The sequence below is a fragment of the Morchella sextelata genome (assembly GCF_020137385.1).
Source record: "Morchella sextelata strain SCLS chromosome Unknown scls_20, whole genome shotgun sequence".
Classification (NCBI taxonomy): Eukaryota; Fungi; Ascomycota; class Pezizomycetes; order Pezizales; family Morchellaceae; genus Morchella; species Morchella sextelata.
In genome coordinates, this window is record NW_025408635.1 from 1,035,999 (window position 1) to 1,055,515 (window position 19,517).

At 47.5% G+C, this 19,517-nt stretch overlaps 5 protein-coding genes across 5 annotated transcripts; 2 read left to right on the top strand and 3 right to left on the bottom strand.

Annotated features, from left to right (window-relative positions):
• Positions 1–5,151: 5,151 nt before the first annotated feature.
• H6S33_006476 (uncharacterized protein) lies at positions 5,152–6,396 on the top strand (the record flags this gene model as incomplete). Its single annotated transcript, XM_044837830.1, has 4 exons — positions 5,152–5,206; positions 5,262–5,793; positions 5,856–6,064; positions 6,281–6,396. The coding sequence occupies 4 exons, from the start codon at positions 5,152–5,154 to the stop codon at positions 6,394–6,396; spliced, it is 912 nt and encodes a 303-aa protein (XP_044690003.1).
• A 494-nt stretch (positions 6,397–6,890) lies between these two features.
• Positions 6,891–7,788, bottom strand: H6S33_006477 (uncharacterized protein; the record flags this gene model as incomplete). The annotated part of the gene is made up of 6 exons (XM_044837831.1): positions 6,891–6,992; positions 7,062–7,199; positions 7,273–7,402; positions 7,501–7,510; positions 7,585–7,658; positions 7,739–7,788. 6 exons carry the CDS (start codon positions 7,786–7,788, stop codon positions 6,891–6,893), a joined length of 504 nt encoding a protein of 167 aa, XP_044690004.1.
• A 983-nt stretch (positions 7,789–8,771) lies between these two features.
• H6S33_006478 (uncharacterized protein) lies at positions 8,772–10,154 on the top strand (the record flags this gene model as incomplete). The annotated part of the gene is made up of 3 exons (XM_044837832.1): positions 8,772–9,177; positions 9,271–9,931; positions 9,998–10,154. 3 exons carry the CDS (start codon positions 8,772–8,774, stop codon positions 10,152–10,154), a joined length of 1,224 nt encoding a protein of 407 aa, XP_044690005.1.
• Positions 10,155–11,187: 1,033 nt separating this feature from the next.
• H6S33_006479 (uncharacterized protein) lies at positions 11,188–15,354 on the bottom strand (the record flags this gene model as incomplete). Its single annotated transcript, XM_044837833.1, has 9 exons — positions 11,188–11,433; positions 11,484–11,606; positions 11,685–11,714; positions 11,768–11,848; positions 11,919–12,332; positions 12,399–12,745; positions 12,810–13,051; positions 13,106–13,185; positions 13,264–15,354. 9 exons carry the CDS (start codon positions 15,352–15,354, stop codon positions 11,188–11,190), a joined length of 3,654 nt encoding a protein of 1,217 aa, XP_044690006.1.
• Positions 15,355–16,390: 1,036 nt separating this feature from the next.
• On the bottom strand, positions 16,391–17,337 carry H6S33_006480 (uncharacterized protein; the record flags this gene model as incomplete). Its single annotated transcript, XM_044837835.1, has 3 exons — positions 16,391–16,427; positions 16,504–17,150; positions 17,206–17,337. The coding sequence occupies 3 exons, from the start codon at positions 17,335–17,337 to the stop codon at positions 16,391–16,393; spliced, it is 816 nt and encodes a 271-aa protein (XP_044690007.1).
• Positions 17,338–19,517: the final 2,180 nt, after the last annotated feature.

The following is a 19,517-nucleotide window of genomic DNA, read 5'->3' on the forward strand; positions in this document are numbered from 1 at the left end:
TATTGAATCACTGTCGACGTCCTGGCCAAACAATCTGGCGGTATATAGCTCTGTGGCTTTCTGGCTACCTACATGTAGTATCTGGAAGAAAATAATCGACTAGATCGAACGATATAGAAGAATCCGATATATTGATAAGATAGAAGTCTCGGACTATATTTAGTGGATAAATTGTTGAGCTAGAACTATTAAGATAATGTGTCTTTTACCGGCAGCCAATACGAAAATGCCAACAAGCCACATTTGTGACGGATGCTACCTACATGTATACAAAGTCAACTTAATCGGACTCCCGCCAGCCCCACACTGGCAGTTGACATCCATCATCATAAACTATCACTCGATAGCGAGTGCAGCGGTCAGGGCGCGAGGTCGCGGTAGCTCCTTGCTTGCCCCCTCGCTCAGAAGCCAAAAGACAAGAAAAGACCAGCCCGAAACTCCTGCAGCCAAAGGACCAGCCAGGCTCACGAAAAACCGACGTTTACCAGAGCCCGTCCCGGCCAGCCCCGACTTCGGGTCCCCTCTTTATCAAGGGACGTGGTGGGGCCTCTTAATCAAATCCAAGCCAGGAATTTACTGATGGACTAAGAGGCGGGCGCCTTGATAAACGATGTGGTCGGGCGGCGGGGCAGAGGGAACACAGCTGCGCAAGTTATTGATTATGAGGGGACGAAGATCCTGGATAACCAAGCAAGGGACGCAAGATACCATCTATGTTCGTCGGCCTTTTGGAAGTAATTCCGGACCCCTCCTAGGCCTCCCAACAATGGACCGATGAATCCCACCAGGAAAAATGGAAAAAGATCAAAAGGATACTACACAAATGCTACCTTACGACTCATACGAAAAGGTTAGAATTGGCTCGATGATTTATGGGATTGCAAGCAGTTGTCCAGTCGTTGTAGGAGCAAAACGGCGGAAAATTCTTCTCGAATCAAAAGGATTCTCATGTCCGGCCTTTATATGTACATGTAGTATTAAATAGTATAGACGCAGGGCGCCCAAAACGGCAAAAGATAACCAGTACATCGGATGCAAGCCACACTAGTAGCCACAAGTGACTACAATGATTGATAGGCAAAGTGATGGTTCTGTTCGGGTACGTACGTCTCCCTAGCCTCGCTTTAACTCAAAAACAGTGGCCTGTGCACCTCATGAAGTAAAGGGACTATGGAAACGGTGGGTTTCTGTAGGGCAATTTTGGGCTGTTATACCGGCGCCAACCGTTCTGTTGTGGAGCTTGAAAATTTGGGCCGTAGATTTCACTCCTAAAACTTCACGACTTCTGTTGAGTTAGTTGGTAGATCTCTTGCAGCAGGGCTATGAGCAGCCGCTAAGGCCTTAGGGAGACAGATTCACACGCCCTTTCCCGTTGTGCTTCAAAGGTTCTAATATAACTGCTGGTCTTGAGTTGTAAACACCATTCAAAAAAAAAAAAAAAAAACATTGTATCTTTCTGGTATTGTAACATTTGCGAGTTGATATCGAGGGACCCCGCCTTAGGTCTGAGGTTGTATCATCCCAAAACTACATGTACATGTAGTAAATGCATGCCAACTGAAAAACTTGCGGTGGTTCGAAGTAAAGAAACGTTCGACTGCAGCTGTGAGACATCAATAATAGGTCTTTTAGTACACGTAGCAGGAGTTTTATGCGGCCTTAGAATTAAAGCAAATTATTACTCTAGGTTCATCTAAGTTGAATTCCAACAAAAACCACGGCGAAGTATGCACATACAAGATGTTTCTAACCTATCTTCGGGCTAACAGAACACTCATCAATCCTTGTGTTAATGAGGATCTTTACCACCTCCTGACTTTAGTCCATCCTAGAATTATAAATCTCGGTTTCTTTCGCAATAATTGTTCTCAATATTAACGGGGATGATTAAATGCCTATTTAATGGGATTGTCGAACATCCGGAGCCTTTATTTGTGCTCCTAATCTCACCGACGTCAATGGTTGCTCATCACACTTAGGGGAAGGGGAGAGAAGTAGCTAGGAAACTCGAAACCCAAGTCTATGAGTCGCTTCGAACATCAGCAGAGACCCTCACTAGACCAACCTCCCCTTCGACAATAAATCGTATAAAAGCTGTTGTCCTACCCCGAAGGTGTTTCTTGTCTCAACAGGAACACAGAACAGTTCTTACGACTAGTGGCACACGTGGAGCATCTAGAGGTGAGCCTTCTTCGATTGTGAGGTTTCTGCAAAGCCATATGATCACCGTAGTATTCGTAAGATAGGAGTTAGGGAAAATTATGTTGGGAGGAATCGAATCATAAGCCTAAAAATGCCTAGTGGTCATCTGTGGCAGGACGGCCATTGTTCTCTAGGGACAAACACGTAAAGTTCAATGGGTAGACGATAGAAACCGAAGCGATAACACGCTATCAATCAGTGCAACAAGAGAAGCCTTAAAGAACACTCGGGAGGACAAGGTAACAGATATCACCGTGATGAAGACAGATCTAGAGGGAGATCTTGTTAGTGGTAGTCTCAACAGCTCCAACATGTCATCCACCCCGATCAACTTCTTTACTCCCCAAGAGCCAGCAGTACCATCATACCAGGATAGCGGACTAACCCTCTATCCGAGGGCCATGAGACGGAAGACTGTCACACGACAACTTTAACCGTAAGGCTGACAGTGAAGTTAACAGCAGGTGGGGTCCGGTTCTCTGAAGGTGCATAGCAAAACTAGCAACTAGGGAGCCCAGATCCAAGGAGGGTCCCTGACCCGTGTTCAAGGCCCCTAAAACATCTCGATCTGTGCTTTTCCATTGCTATACAGGATGCTGCGTCCGGAATCTCTTCGGGGTTAAATTAAAATTCATCTCTCTTCTTCTGTTGCAGCTGAGAATTGATCAGTTCTGCGTATTGGGATCGAAGATGGTGAAGAAGGCCCTTCGAAAGGAACAACGGAGGGATAGGCACTTTGCAAACCTTCGAGTGATGTCCTAAGATGCAGAAGAGGGTGACACAATCCTTCTCGTCGGGTGCGGGGTTAGCGGTGAGTTTGCTTCAACCCTACTCGTGGAAAATTTCAAGGCATGAGGATAACAAAAAGTTATTTTATCGAATGAAATAACTCGGGGATATCTCCAAATATAACACGGCCATTATCTATGCGCGTACCTACATAGAAGATCAAATCACTCATAGGATTTCTGGCGATCCTAGTCCATCAATTGGATCCTTTCTAGGATCTCATACTCAAGTGGGCATGTAAAGTAGGTTTCAGTAGGTACAAATCTTCCCACCTGAGGGGAAAGTTAACGTCCTATGCAGCTTATGGCCCAATAACGAAAACTATAAGTGGGGGTTTTCTTGGAAGAGGATATGACCGTATTCTGCTACAATAGACTCGGCTGCAAGACTACCTTCAGGCACCGATTTCCGGCACCGATTTCCTTCCCCGCATCGAATAAATAGGATCAAGTAACCCCAATTAACCGACAAAATCACTTCTCAATTCTCTGCTCTTCTAGAGAATATGTAGCTAGAAGCCCATCCCAATGTGCACAATGTGGTGGTGCCCCTTCTCCTGCTTTGGGGGGAAAAATAATATTGGCGTACATGAAGTGCATAGTATCACCAGTTGAGGTATTCAAGCCTCCCGCTATCAAGCCCGGCCGCGGTGGTTTTTGAGTATTTCCTGGGAATTGGCGTTCTCGCCCAACATTGATAGAGTTGCTAAAACCAGCAGTTGTTGAAGTCTGCCTTGCCAAGACGACGTTACCGTAAACAGGGGTGCCGCCATGGCATAGCTATATAGGGCATAAAGGAGTTGCCCGAGCCGGCCAAATAGATCTGCTGTATGTATATAAACTTTGGATTCCAGGCGTGTTTCTCTTTCCGCCTACAGGCGACGACAAGGCAGAAAAACCAGGAACGAAAACTGAGAGGAGCTTTAGAAGAACTTTCGGTTCGCAAGTCCTCTAAACACGTAATCTTAGCGTTGCGTCGTCATACCTGGACCTAAACAAGAATCTCACTGGACCCAACAAAATTTGCCGGAATAAGGGGTTCAAAGGAGCGGAGACCGAAGGTGAACATATAAACAAATAGATCAAGACCATAAGATGACCACTTCGATATAATAATTACCTTGTTATTGTCAGCTTCTCATGTCGAACAGCAACTTTTCAAGCAAAACCTTACTATCAGTACCCAATCAGCAACCATTGGCCGCGGGTTCTAGTACTACCATCAATAAATCTGGGAGTAGCACCCCCGACGTTTCAGACCCTGAAAAGGGCAGCCCTATGGCGACTCCAACAGTACAAATAATACGAGGTGGCGGTCTCCGAGCTTTATTCACGGGCAATGGAGCGTTAGCACCATTTCGATTGCTCAAAAGTGACTTGAAGGGGAGACCGAAATTGTATCATACCGATTGGCACTTCAACCAACTTATACTCGCGTCGGCCGTGTTTGTCTTCTTTACAAACTTGCTGCCGGGTATCACATTTGCTAGTGATTTATATATTTTGACGGGGAAGAACTATGGAACTATTGAAGTTGTATTTTCAACAGGGTTGTGTGGAATAGTCTTTGCGCTGTGAGTGACTGATTTAATATACTTGAGTATTAGGATGATGGCTAATGAGTGATGGGTTGTGATTGTAGGTTCTCGGGTCAACCACTTACCATCTTGGGCGTCACAGGGCCATTTTGCATTCTCTCAGAGCGTATATACGCGTTATGCCATGAGAACTTTCATATTGACTTTCTTTCCTTTATGGCTTGGTCGTGTATCCACTCTGCTTGGATGCACTGGTTGCTTGCCATTTTCAATGCCCACGACTGGACCATGGAGTATGTGACAACGTTTTCTACTGAGATATTCTCGCTACTTAACTCAATAATATACTTCCACAAGGCGTTAGTACAGACATCCCTGTTATTTAGTTGGAGTTCCCTGGGCTTAGACTCACTTGAATTACATACAGTATCCAAGAGCTGGAGCGATCCCACGCAAACACATCGTTAGCATCTTTCCTTTACTCTATCATCGGCTGTATAGGAACGTTTCTGGTAGCTGTAACTCTCTCCACTGCCAACAGCTGGGCCCCTTTATTCCACAAATATGTGCGAATGGGACTTTCTGAGTACGCAGCCGCTATATCAATTATCATCTTTATCGGCATGCCGCAGATCGGAGAATTGGATAGTCTTGATCAACAGCGATTACCTGTGTCGAGTATGTTATCTAGAGATCACCTTGATATAGTATTGATAAGCTAACAACCCGGCAGCGTCTTTTCGACCAACATCACCGGAAAGAAGCCACTTCATCGTCGAGTTTTGGAAGCTTGATGTATCATGGATTTTCGCCGCAATGATCCCGGGAATGATTATAACAACGCTCTTTTTTTTCGATGTCGAGGTATCTACAATATGTGCCACGATCTCGCGATACAACGTCCGCAAGCCAGGCGGGTATGCATGGGATGTCGTTCTTCTCGGGATCACCACGGCAATATGCGGCATACTCGGTATCCCCCCTGCGAACGGTCTCCTCCCGCAAGCACCGCTGCATTCCGAATCTCTTCTTCATGACGAGGAGGTGAGGGACGAAGATGGAAGCGTCAAGAAAATCACCACTGTCCATGAGCAGCGGTGGAGTCACTTGTTGCACGCGATCGGTATCTTGGCATTCGTGAGCCCGCCGTTGATGCATGTACTGGGATTGACACCGACCAGTGTCTTGGCTGGCCTGTTTCTGTATATGGGGGAACAAAGTTTAAGCGTGAATCCGATACTGATGAGATTTTTCCATATTTTGACGTATGAATTGTCTTCTTTATTATTTTACGGTGGTATTTGTTATTGACTGGACCATTGCGTAGGCCTTCGAGTGAACTGCCACCACTACCCAATGGAATCAAAGGCTACCGCGGAATTCATATGTACACTCTGCTACAAATAGTAGTGACTGCGGGCATCTTTGCGGTCACACTTACACCTGCCGCGCCAGCGTTTCCAGTCATTATTGTGCTGTTGGTGCCAATTCGGCTCAGGATCATGAACAAATGGTGGAACCGGGAGACATTAAAACGTATGTTACTTCCCCCCGTATTCCTGTTTCTTAAAATAATAAATTCCGCCTTCCATACGATACTATTCTCCCTTCTAAAACCCTCTTCCCCGGCCCCCACTTAATATAAAAAACAAGCTTAATCCCTTTTGGCTAAATGCTAAGAGGGCTAAGCTTTTTTATTTCCTTTGTCTTGCATCGTGTGAAACGCGGCTGACGTATGCCTCCCTGCAACAGATGTCGACGCTTGGGCTTGTAAGGAAGGAGAGTTCGATGATGATGACGACGAAAAGGACCAGGTGCGTGAAGCAGCTCGTATTCGTCAGTCCGAGGTATCAGAAGCAATAGTATGAGTTCAATGCCAATGATAGAAGGTCCAACACGAAGTTATGATAATGAACCTATGAATCCGGGAGGTGGGGGAAGGGGGGGAGGGAGAGGGCACGGAAAGAGCCATGCATGTTATATACCCATTTATTAGATAGACCCAATTGATTTTCGAAGAGTAAAAGCCCCCTTATGTCCCACAGCTCCTATCCTGTACAGACACAAATTCGGAACCAGCGGAATTCGACCAACAGCAGGTTGGAGTAGAGCTAAGCTCATGACTGCCGACAATCCGGGTACCGATACCCCGGTACAAGTGCAACTAGTACCGACATATCCGCGGTGCACGTGCAAAAAAGAAAAAAGCTTGTGTCGGACGCGTATATCTTTAAATGATCACCCCCCCAGTAACAACGGTTACGGGCGGTGCCGTCGAGTGATATTTGCGAATCGCGTGAAAATGATTGAATAGATGTTGAGCAGGGGGCATAGCGGCGTTTTCCGAACCCAAGGCAACTAGCTAGCAGAAGCCCTGTTGGGAAGATTGTCGGAGTTTTGCGTTTGTTCTGGACAGTGGTATGCCTGTTTCAAAATAGGCGCAGGTATCGTAGTTGTTCGAGAGCTTTGCAATTTGGTTTGGAATTAGGGTGCTGGTGGAAGACGGTGATCTGGCTACCTGGCGGTTCCTTACGTATACCAGTGTAACAGCATACATGGTGCTCAGTACATGCATGCTTCTAATTAAGGTCTCCCGACTCCCAGTTTCCCACCCAGTATGTATCTGCGAGCTTGTAAATCTGTCAATAGAGATGTTAGACCAGGACCGTCTCTATCTCAATCCCAATATTAGATATCGCGAGGCCACGAATCCCTCCTTCATATCGTTGGGAGTATGTACCTACTTGTACATGTCTCAGGTCCGTGCTCAGTATGCTCCTAATTAAAGTCTCCCCCGACATCCAGGCAGCTTCCCAGTTCCCCAGTGCCCGTAAGCTTGTAAATTCGTCAATGTAGCTCTCGGACCAGGACCGTCTAAGTATATCCCAACATTAGATCTCCACAGCTGCAGATCTAGTAGACAGGCCGCGACAACCAAAACATCCTTCATGTCGTTGGACGTAGGTACATACCTACTTGTACCTATAGTTATGTCTCAGATCCCCATAAAAGCAAAAAAGCTTGTTCCTCCACAAAGCGCATAGAGTGGTACGTACCACCTGCATTGCAAAGCTTATTCCCCTCGTCCCACCATATATCGATAGGCGTATATATGGAGAAGATCGGGCAGCTAAACAGAGCCACATATAGCTCTCGGATCTTTTTAGTCTGATGCTCGTGTGCTTTGATTGGGGAGATACGAAGACGTACGTAGGCCTCCCCCCCCTCCCCCACGAACGAAGCAGGTACGGTAGGGCCATATTTCCCGCATGAAAAACCATTGACAGTACCTACTCTAGCTAGCTAGCTACCTAGCTGTCTGTAGTCAGCAGTCAGCTGCAAGACAGGGCAACGTAAGAGTGCGCTCGCCGCAAATCACCAATACGGCAATATCTCTCCTGATCAGCTTCCGAAACGTCTCGGAGTCGTTTCCGAGCGCCAACAATAGGCTTTCTTGGTTCTCACTCAAACGCAAGGTGGAAGCTCCCTAATCGGGGAAGGCGCGATGGAGCAGCACGCCAACGCCAGCATCCCTGCAGTGTGCAAGCGCAGGGTCCTCGCTAGTTGCGCAGCGGAGCCCTAACCACGGATGGTCTTAAGGGAAGCTATGGAACGCCCGGAGGATAAGTATCGTGGGCCCAGACAGACACACGGAGCAGCAGCAGAAAGAAGAAGAAGAGAGCAACATATCTACAATCGAGGAATCCGGTGGCAGCGAAAAACTTTACTACATTACGGAGCGCTCTCGCTTGTTTGTGCTTCTAGCTTTTAGCTTTTTAGCCTTTGCTTCTAGAAGCGGGATCGGCAGGGGTTTTATGTGGTGGAGGCAGCGAGCGAGCGGAACCTACACCTCGTGCCTGCTACTGCTCCGACTATGACAGCCTGACTTCACTTCCATTCAAAGTCTTTGAGGAAACACTTCTGGTAGATATCCGACTTTCTATTTCCTCCATATCTTGAATCTTACCCAAGCACCACCCCCTCTCTCCCCGCAATTGCGCCGGATGATGACCTCACTTCTATGCTTTGCTTTTTGGGGGGACAGCAACGAACTGAATGCTAACACGGATGGAATGGACGCGAAGCTGCCGTAAGCTAGCCAGCTCAGCTTAGGCTGTTTATTATTCAACCCACCCGCCGATAGCTCCATATATATATATATATATGCCCTACGCCCCCGTCCGTTTCTCTATCCATCGACTATCCACTCCCACCCATCCCAACACCACCTCCAGAAGCCACCATGGACACCCCACCCCCACCCCCATCCCCACCCCCCACGGGCACCAGCGTCCCCAACCCACCACCCTCCTACCCCGCCGACACCAAGCACCCGCACCCACCCCCGCCAAGGCCACCATCCACAGACTCCTCTGCCCCATGGCGCTACTACCTCACTAGTCTCGCCGCCTCCCTCTTCCTCCTCTACCTCGTCCTCCCGCCCACCGTCACCAACACCGCCAGCGCCCTCCTGCCCTCCCCAGAGCCCTACTTCTCCGCAGACCGCTTCCTCGCCTCGCGCCTCGGCTACAAGCTCGTCGCCGACGTCCCGCGCGCGCTGGTCCCCGGCGGGAAGGGCGTTAAGCGCGGTGGTGAGGGGCGCGGGAGGGTCATTATCATCGGGGATGTGCATGGGATGTTTCATGAGTGTATGTTTAGTTTAATCCATCCCATTATCTATCTGACCCGCCGGCCGGCCCGGGGGGGGGGGGGGAACAGCAGCTGACAAAATGAGTGAACAGTGGTAAAGCTCCTCGAAAAGACAAACTACGACCCCGAGAACGACTACCTCGTCTTCTCCGGCGACATGATCTCCAAGGGGCCCGACTCCCTCAAGGTCCTCGACCTCGCACGAAGCTACTCAGCGGGCTGCGTGCGCGGCAACCACGAAGACCGCGTTCTCCTCCACTGGCACGACCTTCAAAAGAAGAAGCGCAAGGGCCGCAAGGGCGGGCGCCACAACGGCAAACACCCGCGCACCGCCGCCGCCAGCATCGACGACCTAGAGCTCGACCCCGAGGAAGACGACGAGGAAGAGGAGACCGTCGAGGTCGCCGACGACGCAGACGACGAGTTCACGACGGAGCGCATCAGGAACGAGCGGAAGCTGGCAAAGAGCTTGAGCCGGAAGCAGGCGGCATGGCTGGACGCGTGCCCGCTGGTGCTAAGGATGAAGAAGGTTGCGGATCTGGGGCAGGTGGATGTGGTGCATGCGGGGCTTGTGCATGGCGTGCACCTGGAGGACCAGGACCCGAAGGCGATCATGAATATGCGCAGCTTGGATAAGAGGCGGCTGACGCCGCTGCCGGAGGGGGAGAGGGATGGCGTGCATTGGGCGGATGTGTGGAATCGGGGGGAGAAGGAGAGGAGGAAGGGGGATGGGGAGGGGCCTACGACTGTTGTGTAAGTTTTATCTTTCTTTTCGGTGTGGAGTTGAGGGAGGGGAGCTAATAGGGATGGTGGGTGTAGGTATGGGCATTATGCGGCGAAGGGATTGGATATTAGAAAGTACTCGAAGGGCCTAGACTCGAACTGCGTGAGAGGAGGCAGGCTGAGTGCGTTTGTGATTGGGAAGAATAAGGAGGAGCTGGTGAGTGTGGGCTGTAGGACCTTTCTGAAGGATTAGGCTCCCGCATCCTTCTCACCCTCCTCCTTATCCTTCTCTTCATGAGTGTCTGTCTGTCTAACCTGTCTACCACCTTTCCTTTTCCTTTCCGTTTTCATTTCGTTTTCATTTCGTTGTTGTTGTTTTCTTTATATATTTTTCCTTATCTTATACACCCCCCCCACCAACCGCGATAGAGTGGAACATCCCCCATCCTCTTGAGTATTATTTCTTTTTCCCCCCTTACCCTTTCCACCCAATAGTTAGATGCTCCTAAGTCCTAAGCACTAGTCGAGAGAGTGTTTTCATTTTCACCGTCCTCTTTCTTAGTCCTCTTTTTTTTATACTTCTTCTTCCGCGGTTGTGGCTAGACAGTACAGTTCAGCCGTGGATCCTCGGCCGTAAAGGGCGTTCTTTTCTTTTTATATTAGTATTAGTTTTTTTTATTTGGTTTGGGTCTGAGTATGGGTTGGGTTGGTGGGATTGGGAGAGCTAGGTACATACGCCTTGGTGGGGTGAGGTGAGGGTGAGGGTGAGGGTTGTTTTGACATGTGCGGATCTAAGAGATCTAGATAGAACCGGGAATGATCAATAAGTACGCATCTGAGTGATCGATGAGTGAGTGTCGCAGTGAAACCAAACGCCGTGACGTTGATGAGGTGAGATTAAGGTTTCCGTTAGTTAGTGTTGGTGTGACAGCCGGACAGGTGGTAAGGTGGCAATGACAGCGGGACCCGGGTGGGTGGGAGTGATACAGATATTAGGGTAACGGCGACCGGCGTGCGGTTTTATACCTATTTACTACATAGTACTCGTACAGACATACATGTAGGTCAGGCGGGTATGGGAAGCAACGGATGGTGGGACCGTCCCCTATCTCATTTATATCCGGTATAACTACGAGGAAGGGGTTACAAGTACGAAATCTCCAAAATCGAAAATCTAGTCCAAATTCTTCCAAAATCCAAATCCAAAACCCAAAACCCCAGAACCCCAAAACTCCAAAACCCAAAACCCAACCCCTCCCACACATGCCAAAATAGCCCATACACCGTCAATATCTCTTCAACTTACTCGTCCACTGTCTCGGCGGCGGCTCAAACGAAAACACCGCCCCCTTCTCCCACACCGACCGCCCCAGCTCCAGGTCCGCAGCACCAACACTGGGCCGGCGGCGATCGGCCCTCGCCGGCTTCCGCCGCAGGTTGATCCTTGGCGCCTTTGCCAGCAGCCATAGTTTTTTGGCGGCGGTGGAGCGGTCGAAGTCGACGAGCCATTGGTCGAGCTGGAAGTAGTGTTCCTATTGTAAGCTAATCTATTTTTGAGACATGAGGATGGGAGGTGGCGGACCGGAATAAACTTCATTAGGATCCAGCAGAAGATGACGAAGACGAAGAGGGAGCCGCCAATCACAAAGGCCCACCACCACTCTGGGTTGTTTTCGAGGATGTTTATGTTCATCCCGAATAGTGACTGGGTTGGTCATGATGGTTAGCGGTCTTGTATATCATGGGGGGTTGCCGGTGGCACGGGGGATTGGCTGCAACTTACCGCGACAAACATTAGTGGGAGGAAGATAAACTGGAGGTATTTAGTATCTCTACTTGTGGCACTAGGTTTGTGTTCAGACATACCGTAATCCAGCTCAGACGTTTCATACTCATACCCATTAATTTTGAAGTCCGGGCCTCATATATAGAGACTAGATTGAACTCCTTAAAAGAATATCAGAAGATTGGTCACTACATAGTTGATTACCTCCAAAAGGCAGTATAAATCACTTACAAGTTCTATCAGCTCACTTGTCTTTTGATCAAGCTTTGTAATCTCCTCTGATACCTCAGTCTCCATCCTATCGATGATTCTTGCTAACTCGTCCAGAGCATACACCTTCTCTTCATCATTTGCTCTCGCCTGATTACTTGTAACGCCATTCCTAGGACCAGCGCCACCACTCCTCAATGGCGCAGAGGACCCGCTCTCTGCTGGCACGATTTCACCTCTTTGTACTTTCAGCAGCTCGGATTCCCTCACTTCGTCACATAGAAACCTTTTCTCTCGAAAGTCTTGTAATAGATTTCTAGCAGTCCGCACATGGAGTTGCAACAGAGCTCTAAAGTTGCTCCACTGCTGCGCATCAATCAAAAGATTATCGATAAAATCTTCGGTTCTGCCCTTGTTCAGCAGCAGGGTTTTGCGCTGCGGTGATACGAGTTACTACAGGCTGAATTTATGAGACGCAGGAAAGATGAAAAATACACTTACACTGTTTGATAGATGTAGCTCTGCCTGCTCAAATATATGTCTCCACTTATCGTGCAAATCAATAAAAAATAAGATGAAGAAGTCCACCCCATGGTCAGGGATCCAACCAATATCAATGGTGCTCCGGTAGTCGATTGTCTGAAATATAGGGCTAGTTTTTGTTTCAATAGGACTATCTGCATCAGGTATAGTTTCAGGCTTTAGCATCGTCCAGGAAACCTCGCTTCCTCTGGTTGTTGTCTGGAATGACTTCCCTACTCTGAGGGCATTTGGGCCGGAAGCCTTTTCATTTTCAGAATCTGGGATATGAACCAAGACCTCGAAGCAGACGTGGCAGGTCACAATCACTGTCAAGCTGATGAGAAATTCTACTTTTGTGATAAAATAAACAGATGAATATAATGTTCATACCTTGTCTATCGACTGCAGAGAATAATTTCCCTACGCCGGGCAGGTTCACTCCAGACTGGTTTCTCTCCGAATTTGGAAATATCCAAGACCAACTCCATTTTATCATCGTGGAATTTGTCCCAGGCATTCTCTTGATTCCAAGCATTTCGACACTTGGGAAAAACTTGAAACGATCAACGAGGGAACCCGTCTGGATGGGTCCCAGCCCAGCTCCAACAGTTGAACTTGTATCAGTAGCAGAACTAGCGCCCTGATTGTCAGCGATTAAATAAGGTTTGAGATAAGAAACCACGCACTATAATCTTCTCTTGATTTTTGAGCCACGACTGGGCAGCTCGAGCGAATAGTCAGTGACAAAATCGATATCGCAACACCGCTTATTGTCGACATGATATTCACTTATTAAGATACTATTATTCTCGTTCAAATCCAGCAGCCGTCGCCAGTTACTCACAGTACGACCCTTGATACTGCAGCCCTTATCGAATAGCGGCCTTGCTAATTTTATAGATGGATTTCCCGAGTCTTGAAGAATCAAGTCCAATGGAGTCTGGTACTCATAGTTTCGAGGTTCGGTATTTGCCCCATTTTCGAGTAGCAAAACTAGGGATTCCGCATTCTGAAACCTCACAGCACAGTGCAGTGGGGTGTCCCCGTCAAAGTCTTGAGCGTGGACGTCCGCACCGTGTCTCAATAATACTCGTACAACGTCAGGATGGCGAAGGTTCCAATGCAAACAAGTACCGCCTTCTGAGTCTTTGGATCTAACATCAAAACCGGCGCTAAGGATAAGCTCTACAACATCTACGTGCCCAGCCTCTGCCGCCGCTCGGATTGCCACCTTGCCAGACACCTCCTCATTATAATCAAAGCCGTGCTTTAACAAAATCTCTACTACTTCGTGGTGGCCTTTCCTAGCTGCTATCCATAGTGGCTTTTTTCCAAAAGATAGCGCTTGTGAATAAAGGTTCCGACCTGACATTGTAGAAAGTAGCTGTTTGGCTATTTCAGCATATCCGCCTGCTGTAGCAGCTTGCAACGCGGTTCGTCCGTGAAATTTTGCTGGGGGGAAGTTGACTTCAGCACCAGCTTTTAACAAAATCGAAACTGTTTTAGAGTACCCATTTTCGGCAGCTGCCTGTAATGCAGTTCTTCCATAGTTATCTGATGGGGTGGCATTAACTTTAGCACCAGCTTCCAAGAGACCTGAAACAATTTCATCATGACCCCTTCCAGCTGCAGCTTGCAAAGCTGTCATACCATCGTATTCCGATGGTGGTGCATTAACGATATCCACACCACCCGGTATTCTGGCCCATGGAATCGTGGGGTTTAAGGTCATTGATATGATATGTGCGTGACCATTTTCTGCCGCTGCCTGTATTACTGTTCTGCCGTGGCTTTCCGATGGGGGGGCGTTCAGAAGTGCACCAGCTTTTTTCAATAAAAGAAGTATTTCAACATTGCCGTTTGCAGCTGCTGCTTGTAAAGCTGTTCTCCCGTATGATCTCGAGGGGGGATCATTGACATTTGCACCGACCTTCAGCAACATCGACACTACTTTCAAGTGTCCACGTTCGGCCGCTGCCTGTAATGCTGTTCTTCCATGATAACCAACTGCTGGAGAGTTGACTTTGGCGCCTGATTTCAACAACACCGAGACTATCTCGGCGTGCCCATTTCCCGCTGCAGCCTGTAATGCAGTTCGCCCAAACGAGTTCTTCGCTGGTAGGGCGTTAACATCGGCTTTGGCTTCCAGTAGCATTAATACAATCTTTAATTGCCCGCCATCCGCCGCCGCTTGCAATGCTGTTCTTCCGTGAAGAATAGACGGGTAGGCATTCACTTTTCCGCCAGCCCTCAAAATCATAGAAACCACCTCCACATTTCCACTCTCTGCAGCCGCCTGTAAGGCTGTTCTTCCACGATGAATTGCTGGCGGGTCGTTCACATTGGCGCCTCTTTCCAATAACTCTGAAACTATCCTAGTATGCCCATTCCCAGCCGCTGCCTGTAATGCTGTTCTTCCTGACTGGCCTTGTGGGGGTGCATTTATATGTGCGCCTCTCTCTATCAGGAGCGAAAGTACCCGGGTATGGCCGCCTTCTGCTGCTGCTTGCAGCGCCGTTCGTCCACATGCTATCCGCCTACACGCTGCGGCTTTCCCGCATTCGTCCTGTTCATACACCTCGGTCATCTTATCTTCTATGTTCCTGCCGCACTTTGCTGGTGGAGCGTTGACATCTGCATGTAGTTTAAGGAGCATCTCAACAGATCCCTCGTTCCCAGCACGGCACACTTCAGGGAGCGCTTCAGTTGCATATAACTTTCGAATCGCTTTGTTGTCCTGCCCCAGAAGAATCCCTATCAAGATATCCCATTCACCGAGCCTGGCTGCCTCCAAATAACTCATTGGAGGTGCTGAAGATCTATCCGCTTGAATGCCCCAGCTGTTGGCGGGGGTGACAAATGGGGTATTGGGCGGGTCCATTGAGTTGGCAGTATCGCTTTCGAGCGAGATTGAAGGTTTTTTGGAAGACGCCATGCTTTCAGTGTGTATCTAGAACTGACGACATTAAGAACTGACGAAATAGAAGTTAAAGGCAGTATTCAAGGGCTTATGTATTCGCGTTGACCCCTTATGGTAGTTGTGCGACAGGGATTAACTAATACACAAATGCGCCAGACTAACATTTATGACATGTACTCAGAAAAATGTACTCTATGCAGGTGTATGTATGTGTGTTAAAAATAAGGATAAGTAACCAGTCGTCTAAAGCCATAACCCTCAAATCAGTTCATGATATTCTATAATACTACCTACTTCAAGTAGGTCAACTAATTTGCACCAGTTTAAAACCTTTGAGGCCAATCAATTGCCAGTACCTACTCGTATGTACTCGCCACAGAATATATATCCTTGAAATAGAGACTGTGTAGCAGCTAAAACATGCATATGATATTAACGATCTGTAATACTTCGATTTGGTTTCCGAAGTTTCTTTAGTGGTAACATATCAATTAAACCGGTGCTGGACATGTGGTCTATTACTGTTAGGTTATTTTAGTTCCCCAGGCTTGTCTTCACGGTCGATTTATGTCTTTAAATAAGTACATAACGTAAATAAATAAAGTTATGAAGTTCCAAGTGTAGCTATTCGAGTGATAGATTATGATTACGTAGAGTGATAAGAGGAGCTTGAGACAATCAAAAGTTGGCAGCCAAACTATAATCACGCTAACACTACACTTCGTAATCAAAAAAATAAAAGCTGGGGTTTTTTATTTTCAAAGCGGAGAGCAACCGAAACAGATAAACAAGCTAGGGACAACTCCCAAGAATTACAGGAAGGAAGAACTGAAGACACAGCTCAAGAAAAACTACTCAAGCAGCAAACGAGGGGAAAAGATTAACATAAAACAAAACCCAATCCTAATACTCCACCCTGCTTATTTCCTATTTCCCAGTAAATGAATTTACGAACTTCTTGGTGCAACCTCTTCATGCCATGTCCTTGAGCCAAACAGTCAGTGATAACTTACGTGTTTTCTGAAGTATACTGCAGCTTCTCGGTCCTTGTTTAGTTATCGCTTGAAGAGTTGAGGATGCGGAGAATACTGTAATTGAAACATGCCGTCAGCACCAAAGGAATCACAGCCATATCACGATATAAGAAACCGGGGGTATACGTACGCTAAGAACAGGTTGATGATGTCCAGATACAAACTGATCGCCGCAGAGATCTCCTCGTCCGCATGTACCCGTCTAAGGATCAACTGAGTATCCACCAAGATATACGCGCTGAATAGCAACGCCGCAGCGCCACTATAGGCCAGTTCAACCCATCCGTTATGAGGGAAGAAGATAGAGACGAATCCGAATAAGATCAAGAACCAAAGACCCCCATAGAGGTAGGTGTACCAACTGCTGAAGTCGTACTTGGTCTGGAACGCGAACAGGGTGAGACCTGCGAATAGCGCGCCGGTGATGATGACTGCTTCGAGGACGATGCGGCTATCGTAGAAGCTGGTGACGACGGCGATAGTGTAGGCTTCCACGAGAGTGAACCCAGAGAGGAAGATAAGGTTTGTCGGGTAGCTCTTTCTCTTCCAGAAGGTCGCTAAGAGAAGCCCGAAGGAACCGAGCATGGCGATGAAAAGCATCCATGTGTTTGTCTGGATCCACCCTTTGAAAGACTCGTTGAAGAAGGAGATTGAGCTAAATACAGCAGTGGCAACGAGCTGGACTGTTAAGATTGCGTAGACTTTACGGACAAAGGCGTGGCGGATATCGATGGTCGCTTCCGCGACTGAGGTAGAGTATTTGAAGTCGTCAGGAATCTAAAGGAAGCTTTAGTATACGATAGCTTTTAACAGAGACATCTGAGGGGCGGACATTATCTTCACTGGTACGGGGTGACCCAAGAAGAGGTGACTGATCGCCACCATAAGCTGGAGGAGGGCGGGTGTAATGCACAGCAGCAGTCCCGTAGGCGGCTGATTGAGAGGAGGCGCTTGGATGAGCCATGCTGTTGAAATGAGAATAGGAGTTCGGTTACTGAAGTTGAGGGAAGTGTGCAGTGAAGGTGAATGAGTCGGTGTGAAGAAGGCGAAGACGTCAGCGATGAGATGTAGCGTGATTTTGCTGCGGTCACGAGATCCGCGATGCATATGGGTGTGGACCTTGTATTTAACACCCAGCCCCAGCGAACATTCTAGCGAAGTGGATACAGAAAACTTTATAGTTGATTTTTTCTCCGCAAACTTTTTTTTCTCGACAACCATTTACTCTACTTAAAGCTCAACAAACCATAAGTTTGGCCTGGCGCTGTCAACAATTGTCGTGTGTTGGTACTTGTATCTATTATTGTCAACATGCAGTCCCGAAATACCATGGTATTAAAACTATGCTCCATCCGATGTACCTACATTGATAGAGCACCTTCATCATATGTCACTCGATATATGGATAGAATTACGAAATGTCCTTGAGTAACTGCTGCCAACTCAGCTCACTTTATTATTTTCCACTTTTTCATCTTTACGATGCAGAAGCGGGCTACGAGGAGAATACGGAGTGGTATGAAGCGACTTTATAGAAGTAAGCTTAGAGGTTTAAGCTCTTCCGCTTATCGACGTCTAGCTTGGAAGTAGATGCATCATCCCTTCGTCTGGCGAAAAATGCTGCCCACCTAATAAAAGCAAATCTTTGTGTGGCTTTATTAACAGATCCTGTACATGTCATCTCTCTTATCAAATAATAGATCTCGCATGCAAATCTAATTCCTCTATTATAGGGGGGTCAGCATCGACAGCTTAAGGGATAGCGCTCTACCGTCAAAACGAACGAAGGGGTAGGAATTGCAGGAATTTCTATTCAGTCGGACCATCAATATAATGCTAGAATGATTCCAAACGCCACACCAAAAAAACTCCCAAAACTTCCACATACATATTTCACCAACACTTCTCGTAGATGATAATGCATCGGAGGATATAGAATCAATGGGAGAATCCAAATCAAATCCTGTATTCAAAAAAATCATTATTAGTGGCCGGGTGGTGTAGGGTTGTTGAGATTCAGCATCTTGGCAGGCCAATTAATTCCGTGTGTCCCTCAACTTCCAGATTTGCAATAACAGACACAATTCAAAATTATAGGGCCAAAGTCTGAAAATATGTAATATAGACATTTAATAACATAGTATTAGTTTCAAGATCTATCTATCGGTGGTGGTGCCAGCTGCAAAAATAAAAAATGTGTGTTTTGGGCGTTGTCCCGTGATTTTTGAACTGGAACTAGTTATATTTAAAATTGCGGGTTCTGCGGCCACTCGAAAAGCCGTTTTTTGCTTTGCGACGGTACTGTACGGTCTAGAGTTAAACAGTGATGCTGCTTCACGCGTGTATAGTAACAGAGGTAAGATCCTTGGCGCCAAGTGATTTGATTGGGCTGCCTCACTGTCAGTGCTGGTAGATTCACTGTGGGGTGTAGATACTGTCACATAGAGGTGAACTGCCCTGTTAAAGAGGTGTACTGTCGGTACTGTCGTTCACGGGGTATTGACCGTGTTGACGGACAGGGGCTTTTTGACCAATAATCGAGGTAAAACTGGGCTTGGCTGTCTCTTTTGGCTTGTCCGTCAACACCCAGTGTCCGTCAATACCCGTGAACGACAGTACATACCTGTTAAGTAGTCATCTGGTGGTGGAGGTGGTTGAATATTTTTGATATGGTAGTAATTTAGCGTAGTTGTAATTTATTGTCCACAACAGTTGGGTCTAGAGTAGAGTACATACAATAGTATCTTCCCGGGCTTTTTGCATAGCAACCGGTTTTTTTCGGGGTTTAAGGTAGCAACCGGGGTTTTGGTAGAGCCACGGGACAAAAGTCGGGGGTTTTAGCGTCAAAGTCGGGGTGATTAGCGTAAAAAGTCGGAGTTCTTCATGCACACCAGACCCGGGGTCGTGCAGTCTTGGCGAAACTGTGTTCGGACACGGCTCAGCGGCTCCGTGGCTGGACCGGGTCAGGCATACCTGTAACCTGCTTAAAACCAGGCTTTGTCTCGTAGTCAATCAACCATCTCTCATCCTACCATAACTCATCAAGATCTGGTCACGAACACGAACAGCCTGAAACCGGTATGAAAATATTCAACCACAAATATTACAGGGCTATACCGGATTAGGTCTAGGAACGAGACTACT